Genomic DNA, 8295 nt, shown 5'->3' with positions numbered 1-8295 from the left:
ACTTAGTTATTTGTTCTTGTCTCTACAGAGTGAGTTACAATGTGTCCTGCAATAGATGCAAAATTAGCTCTGTTATCCGCTTTCTTCACTCTAAAAACATGAGTGCTGTGGAAATCCATCTTGAATTATGCACAGTTTACAGCCAAAATGTAGTTAATGAAGGAACTGTAAGACAGTGTTGTAGAATGTTCAAAGATGGGTGAACAAATATGTGTGGTGAAGTGCGCAGTGCTAGGCTGGCCATCTGTAGTGGGTGATGATCTTGTTCAGAGTGTTGACTAAAAATCTGTGAAAGACATTACTTCACAATTTCAGAACTTTCAACCTGTAACTTCAGTCTGCTGTCTCCTCTGCAAGGTGTCTTAAGGGATTATCAAGAAGAAATTTGAATGTAGCACTGATATCAACAAGTTTCTTTTCAGTGAACACTTGGAATTTTAATTTGATCCCACCACTGTCTTCACCTTCTCCTCCAGCAGTAACCCCCTCTGTCTAAGTATATTTACAATTATATTAATGTGTTTTTTTATTTGGAAATGTAACATCCTGCACTTTGTCATTATTTTCCTGACTTATCGCACAGATATTATATACAGACACTTGTTTCAGTCTTTAACTATCTCATGGAACTTCAGCACAAAAAGTAACATGACTGAATGTTTAATGCAGTAGCAGTGGATTGAGATTATAACTAATGGGCACATAGTTAGTTAGTTAGTTATTTAGAGAGGGTGGGTTTCCCCATGCACCGCGACCAGTTTGATCTATTCTGCTTCCCTCTATGATATTCTACCAGTCTCTTTACCCTACCGATAAATGGTGTACCATCAGTCCCGCCGAGCAAACAAGTTCACCCACTTGCTTAGCGGTGTTTATAATGCTTCCCCCATCTATCAGAGGCCTTAGAGACTATTGTTGGATGGGAAACGTCCTGGAATTTGGCTCAGTGATCCCCTTTGGGGATATGAGGTTCTTTTACGTGCCGTAAAGTTACGACACGGGACACACAGCTTAAAGTCCCTCCTGGAGGACTTGTTCCCTGAATTTTTCCGCCCTTAAAAATTCGACAACCTCCGCCGGGTATTTGAACCCGCGTACCACGACTCATGAGGTGGGAACGTTACCTCTAGACTATGGAGGCCGCTTAATGGGTACATAACACATAAGCTTGCTTCCCATAGTTGTTTGAAGGTTTGCTGGGGTAATACCGGAGAAAAGCTGTAATGTATATAGGCCATTGGCCCGTCAACTATGCCACAAGTCCAAATACATACAGTATGAAATGACACAAGTAGCCTGTTCTCCTCTTACCTGAATAGCTGAAGGATTTTTGGAATGCTCTCAGATGACCTCCACGCATAATGCCAGCTGTCATTCTCCTGTGTTGGGGAAGCCCCCAACTACAAGCAACAGAAACCTGGTATTGTAGCTTGGCTCTCGGGCAGAAATACCACACAAATACTTGCAGAATTATTGCAGTTGGTGAGAATATAAGGAACATAGTTGATAGTATGAACTCAACATTACAAGAATTCATGGTCACAGAGTAGAACATTTACCCACGTATCATTCAAATATAGTCCTGTTGAAATTATATGGGTAGAAGTGAAATTGTATGTTGCAGAAAAAAATAACATCTTTAAAATTCTTGGCCATCAAGTGATTTCCTCATAAAGTTATTCAGAACAGTGATATTTGAAGAAAGCAGTCTTCTGGGATTTGGCACACGGTGCCAAATCCCAGAAGACTGCTTTCTTCATAGTCATCGTCGTGAAAGCCTCAAATCTTACACAGCGATATTTGAGTTTGGAAAAATTGTGTTTGGCATGTTGAGAACCTTCAGGAAGGAAATTCTGTGAAAGAAGTAGATCTCATGGAGCTAATTTTCATCACCCTGATGGAATCAGATTCAGATGGTTCAGATAGTGATAATGATATCTACTAATTATGCAAATAAACCTTAATTTAAAATGGATGACAACACCACAATGTGCTATCTCTGTCTTGATTAGTGTGGCTGCCTGCCAAGTCACATGTAGGCTTGTGCAGTACTCTTTTAACTGGAATGTGACTCAGCTGTGTCTTTTATTCATGGAAACATAGATACTGATTTTATTCAATTGAATTTTGATGCGAGGGAAACAATTGCATATATATATGTATAATACACATGTTTTATTAAGAACTTAGTATCTTCCTTTGATGCTCTACATGGATTTGCCCAGTTCTCTGCTGAATCATATATGTATCTCAGTGATGGTGCTATTCTTCATGTTACATTTACAAGCTGGAATATGTTTATTTTCTAGCGCCACCACCTCCTCTGGTAAATGTGACAGTTCGTCCTTCAACAGTGTTGGCCCTCTTGTTGTGGGAAGTAATAGATACTGGTGGTTATCCCATCACCTACTTCACAGCACGATATCGACAGAAGTCTGCTGAAGCAGGCAAAGAGCCTGATCATTGGCATTCTGTCATGCCAGAACATATCAGCCCTAATGTGGTGAGTGCAAGTAGGGTCATGTAACATGTGAAGTACTTTAAATTTGTTCTTCCTTTTGCTTAAGTTTCCTGGAACAACTTCATCATTCACCACAGCTGAACCCCAAAAGTCACAGTTACACATAATCAAAATTTATTTTTGGTGTATTGACATAGATTTTTTTTTTNGGGGGGGGGGTGCTTACATTCTTGTTATGTAATTGAGGATTTTACAATATTTATTCATAATTTGTGCTCAGATCAGTGTTCTAACCATGGTTTTAATAACCCATCTAACAAATGTTTTAATATTTGTTAAATATGTATACATTCTAGTTCTGTGGTTTTCAGGCACTCTATGTTTCAAGATCTTGTACTATGCTCTGATGTCCTGTAAAGCTTCCCCTCTTCCCATACCATATACAGGCTGTTAAAATAAATATACACACTTCATTAAAAATATATATTTACTTTAAGTAATTCAGGGTCGGAAGAACATAATATACACCTTGCAGATAGTAGTACGTGAGGCACTTCACCACTTTGGCACAAATTCCCTTGAATTTTGGTAAATGAGAATGGTTGTAAAATATATGAATGAAGATATTGTCACATATATTGTGGTGTAGCTATAGATGGGGTTTGGATTGTTGAATAGATTTAATGACCACTTATACACACATGACTCATGACTACACTTCACACACACAGAGAGCTAGTCTCCTCAGTCTATTACCGTCTCCACTAGTCATTTCCTCGCAATGGATTTTAACACAGGAACTACAACAGTCTCACTGAATTGCTCCAGATATCACACATGAGTTGACCACGTCTGTGGTCTAGTGGTCAGAGTTCCTGGCTAAAGAGGTCCCGGGTTCAATTCCCAGTGCTACCAGATTTTCTGAGAATTAGTGGGTCTGGAACAGGGTCCACTCAGCCTTGTGAGGATAATCGAGGAGCTACTTCAAGGAAATAGTGGCTCCTGTCTAGAAAACTGAGTTATCGGCCATGGGGATCCATTGCGCTGACCACGCGACACCCTGTTATCAACTAAAGTTGTCACTAACTTTGCCAACATGCGGCGGTCACTCAGTTGGTATAGTTCACTTGCAGACTACAGGCCGCGGAGTTCTTTTCACAGCCTCCTGTACAGAGCTGAACTCTGAACTGACAACTGCCTGGATTGCCCCAGTTGTCTTCAAGATAACTGCTTGGCACAGACCGCGCAGAAAACACTGTTTCCAGCAGTAACTCTACTGTTGTAAAGGTGTGATTGTCATACTGTTGCATAACAGTGATTGTTGTCTCGTTTGTTTTGAGGCCTTTGCCTAGCAGTGGGTCTGTGTGCCACAATATGCAAAGATTATGGGAACCATAGTCAGCATTTTTGAGAATTCATATAAGTTAGGACATGACAGTCCCTGAGCTATGCACAAACATGCTGGAAGAACTCTCAACAACATATAAGGACAATGCTGCATTCACATGGTCGTGACAAATTTTAAACATTACACAAATCTTTACTCTTCATGTTCTAAATACTGTACTTCTCTTAACTGTTTAATGTGTGCTTTTCTTTGATGATTGAATTCCAAAGAAAGTTCTGAACATGAAACTGAAAGAAAAATTGCTTAGGAGTGAGACAAGATTTATGAGTATGAGGAGTACTGGTAAGAAATAATTGAACAAATCCTGGAATTAAAATTCATGCTCTTAAGCTTATCTTACCATCCATGAAAGTTACATGATACTATGTCATACTGAATATCAACAACTTCACACACAACATAACTTTTCAACACCATAACAAGACTCCATACACAGTTCACACCCAATTCAAGAAACTATGGAGTACTGGCAGCATAAAGTATCAGTCACAAATGAATATAGCTTTAACTAAATTTTAACAAAATTTAGCAAGAGTTTTATCCAAGTTTTAACAATGGTTTAGTACAGTGAATTGAAAACAATATAATGCGGCAACTACATAAAACGTAAAACACCTACCAGATAATGACGTCATAAGGTTGAAACATGTTGTAAAAGAAACATCTGCAATACGTGACAACATAACACACTACCAGACTATGAACATGACAGGAAGTTGTGCTTCCAATATTGCCCCTGCAACTTATATCACATTTTATATTAATGACCCTATGTGTTAAATCATTATTTCTGAAGTTCACTGTTGCTGAAATGTTGTACATATTAGCATATCTTCCAAAATGGTGGCTGAGACGTGTGTGGTCTGATCGTTCCCAGCTACTTTCACTAAATACAGATATAAATGGTGCTGTGGAGTGCATAAGTTGTTTCCATAAACAAAGGCAGTTAAATGACACCCTCTTGCAATTGAAATTACTTAAAAAAATAGTTGAAATATTGCAACAAGACTCTCTCTTCAAATATGAAAGGGAATTCCCAAGCCTGGCGTCTGATAACTGGACCACTGTATCAACTAAAAGGCGATATGGAGGACATAAGGTAATGAAGTGCACCAGTACTTGTTTATCTCAAATTACCAGCTGTGAAAATAAATATAACATATTGGGAAGCCTTACTGAAAATTTTCTCCGAGAAGAGGAAGGATCACCTAACCTCACTGAAGAAAGTTCAGATCATTTTGTGAACTACAAGAGGAGGAGGGGCCAAGGGAGGTCCAGAAACAGATCTACTCCACATTACATGGGAAATATTGTGCACAAACCTAACTCATCTCAACATAATATAGTGGGATCAAAATGTAAACAATATACCAATTATCATAAATGGCCAACTTAACTTTAGTAAGCATCAAAATATCATCATCGTCATCATCATCATCAGTAATCTGTCTGACGACAGGTCCACAGTCTCTTCCAAAACAATTCCTCCACTTAATGCGATCTAGAGCTTTCTCCTTCAAATGACAGTATCCTCTTCTGTCCCCAAGGTCATCCAGCATCTTATTACGTCTTCTTCCTCGTCTTCTTGTCACTTCTATCCGCCCCTCTATCTTTCCTTCGATAACTTCTTTTAGAAGGCAGTTTCTGCGTAAAACATGACCAATCCAATTAGCCTTCCGTTTTCTTATTTCGTGTAGGATATTCCTCTGCTCACTGACTCTAATTAACACTTCTTCATTTCTCACATAATCGGTCCAATTGATCTTCTCCATCCTTCTCCAACACCACATTTTGAAACTTTCCAGATGTTTCTGATCTATTGCCCTAAGTGTACATGTTTCAGCCCCATACAGAGCTATGCTCCAAATGTAGCATTTCACTAGTTTCTTCCTCAAATTTAAGTCATATTTGCTGGTAAAAAGATTCTTCTTCTTCTTGCTAAATGCAGCATTTGCCATGGCAATCCTGGATTTAATTTCACTAGTACACCTTCCATCATCTGTTAACAAGCTACCCACATATTTAAAACATCATCAAAATAGAACTGATAACTATTAATAAATGGGACCAAGTGCGTAACTTAGTGAAAGAATCTGAAATAAGAATCCTTTAAAATAAAATATCTTAAAGGTAATATGCATAAAGTATTAATAATTGGTGATAGCCATGTGAGAGGTTGTGCAGCGAAGATGATAACTTCTCTGGATGCTCGTTTTGAAGTGTGTGGTGTGATAAATCCTGGATCTTGCACAGAATCATTAAGTGAAATAATGATGGAAGAAGTGGGCAACCTAACAGCAGATGACTTCTTAATAATTAGTAGTGGATCTAATGACATTAGTAGAAATGACTTAAGAGTAGCATTCAGGAATGTAAAGCACACCAATGTAATATTAATAAGTGCACCTCTTAGATATGATACTACAGATCTTTCTCACTTAAACAATTCAATTCAACTTTTTAACAGCAAACTGAGTAAACTAGCAAAAATTTTTAGTCATGTAAGTACAAAAGAATTGAAAAATAATAGACTATTATATAAAAGGCAGGGCTCTCACTTAAATGGGCTAGCGGCCTCCGTAGTCTAGGGGTAATGTTACCACCTCATGACTCAAAGTATGCAGGTTCAAACCCGGCAGAGGTCGTGGAATGTTTAAGGGTGGAAAAATTCAGGGAACAAGTCCTCCGGGAGGGACTTTAAGCTGTGTGTCCCATGTTGTAGATTTACAGCACGTAAAAGATCCTCATGTCTCTAGGAAACCTCTGAGCAAAATTAGGCAAAGTTTCTAATTCCTNAAGTGGGCAACCTAACAGCAGATGACTTCTTAATAATTAGTAGTGGATCTAATGACATTAGTAGAAATGACTTAAGAGTAGCATTCAGGAATGTAAAGCACACCAATGTAATATTAATAAGTGCACCTCTTAGATATGATACTACAGATCTTTCTCACTTAAACAATTCAATTCAACTTTTTAACAGCAAACTGAGTAAACTAGCAAAAATTTTTAGTCATGTAAGTACAAAAGAATTGAAAAATAATAGACTATTATATAAAAGGCAGGGCTCTCACTTAAATGGGCTAGCGGCCTCCGTAGTCTAGGGGTAATGTTACCACCTCATGACTCAAAGTATGCAGGTTCAAACCCGGCAGAGGTCGTGGAATGTTTAAGGGTGGAAAAATTCAGGGAACAAGTCCTCCGGGAGGGACTTTAAGCTGTGTGTCCCATGTTGTAGATTTACAGCACGTAAAAGATCCTCATGTCTCTAGGAAACCTCTGAGCAAAATTAGGCAAAGTTTCTAATTCCTCTGGTAGATGGGGAAGTATCAGGGACCACTGCCAGAGAGGGCCGACCTCACTGGCAGAACGGGGCTGATAGCAAGCACCAGTACGGGAAGGGCATGGCGACTGGTAGAATAATTAAAGGGGGATGCACAATAAATCAACAACTGGTCACAGTGCATGGGGAAACCCACCCCCTCCAAAATAATAATAATAATAATAATAATAATAAATGGGCTAGGCAAGGAAATATTATGAAACCAATTAGTGTCTCACATAATTTCACAGTTGGAAAGAGTCAATGGAAAACCTATAATTCTTGAATGGCATGACAAGGAAATACAAATGGATGTTCTCCTAAAAACCAAACCTTTACCGGCCCAACTGCCAACTTGACGACAAATTTCTTAGCGCAATAGAAAAATACCAACATCTAGAAATGATGATTTTTTATGGAACACTTATATTTAATTAAGTTTTATAAAAAATACTGTAAACTTTTAATTTCTGTTATCAAACTTGCAAAACGAACATAACAATAATATCATAACTTGTTCAAATAATAAAATTGCAACCATGTGGAATATTGTAAAGAGTACTTCGAACATAAAACCTAATGTACCCAACATAAGAACTATAAGGATAAACGGTAATTTATCCTCAGATTCTCAGATTATCGCTGAGGAATTTAATAAATATTTCATATCAGCTGTTCAAAGTAATTGCTCAGCTAATGTCCCTTCTAACCATGAAAATCCTATATCTTATCTATCTAGGGCACATAATCAACCTTTTCCCCTTATTGCATTAAAATGTGTATCGTCGAAGGAAATAGAAGATGTTATAAAATCCTTGAAAACAAAAAATTCATATGGATATGATGGGATATCCACTAGAACAGCCATGCCAAACTTGCGGTCCGCGGGCCACATGCGGCCCCATAGCCACAAAGTGTGGCCTCTCAACTTTTAGAGCTAATTGATATTAAAATCAATATTAAAATTTTAGTAGAAATATTTCTTGTAAAGACAATTTTCCAAAAGACAGAAGACAGGAAGTCTCACGCAGACATAAATTAGCAGGCTGCAGGAAAAGTGATTCTAAGAATTGCAGAAGGGTTTGTCCAACTAACGGTTTGTAA

General features: G+C 38.1%; 1 protein-coding gene across 4 annotated transcripts in view; it reads left to right on the top strand.

The window, feature by feature from the left end:
* The window catches only part of LOC111872530, a 50196-nt gene that overhangs the window by 5216 nt on the left and 36685 nt on the right, over positions 1 to 8295 (top strand). For all 4 annotated transcript variants that reach the window (XR_002844238.2, XR_004513909.1, XM_023866539.2 and 1 more), the window contains exon 3: positions 2310 to 2503. Coding sequence is in view for 2 of the 4 variants with exons in the window: in XM_023866539.2 (XP_023722307.1) it covers positions 2310 to 2503 (194 nt within the window). In the remaining 2 variants the exon portion in view is untranslated. The remainder of the gene's footprint in view (positions 1 to 2309; positions 2504 to 8295) is intronic.

Source organism: Cryptotermes secundus, unplaced genomic scaffold (genome assembly GCF_002891405.2).
Source record: "Cryptotermes secundus unplaced genomic scaffold, Csec_1.0 scaffold537, whole genome shotgun sequence".
Classification (NCBI taxonomy): domain Eukaryota; kingdom Metazoa; phylum Arthropoda; class Insecta; order Blattodea; family Kalotermitidae; genus Cryptotermes; species Cryptotermes secundus.
Note: the sequence above shows the minus strand (reverse complement) of the source record. Positions and strands in the feature narration are given on the sequence as shown.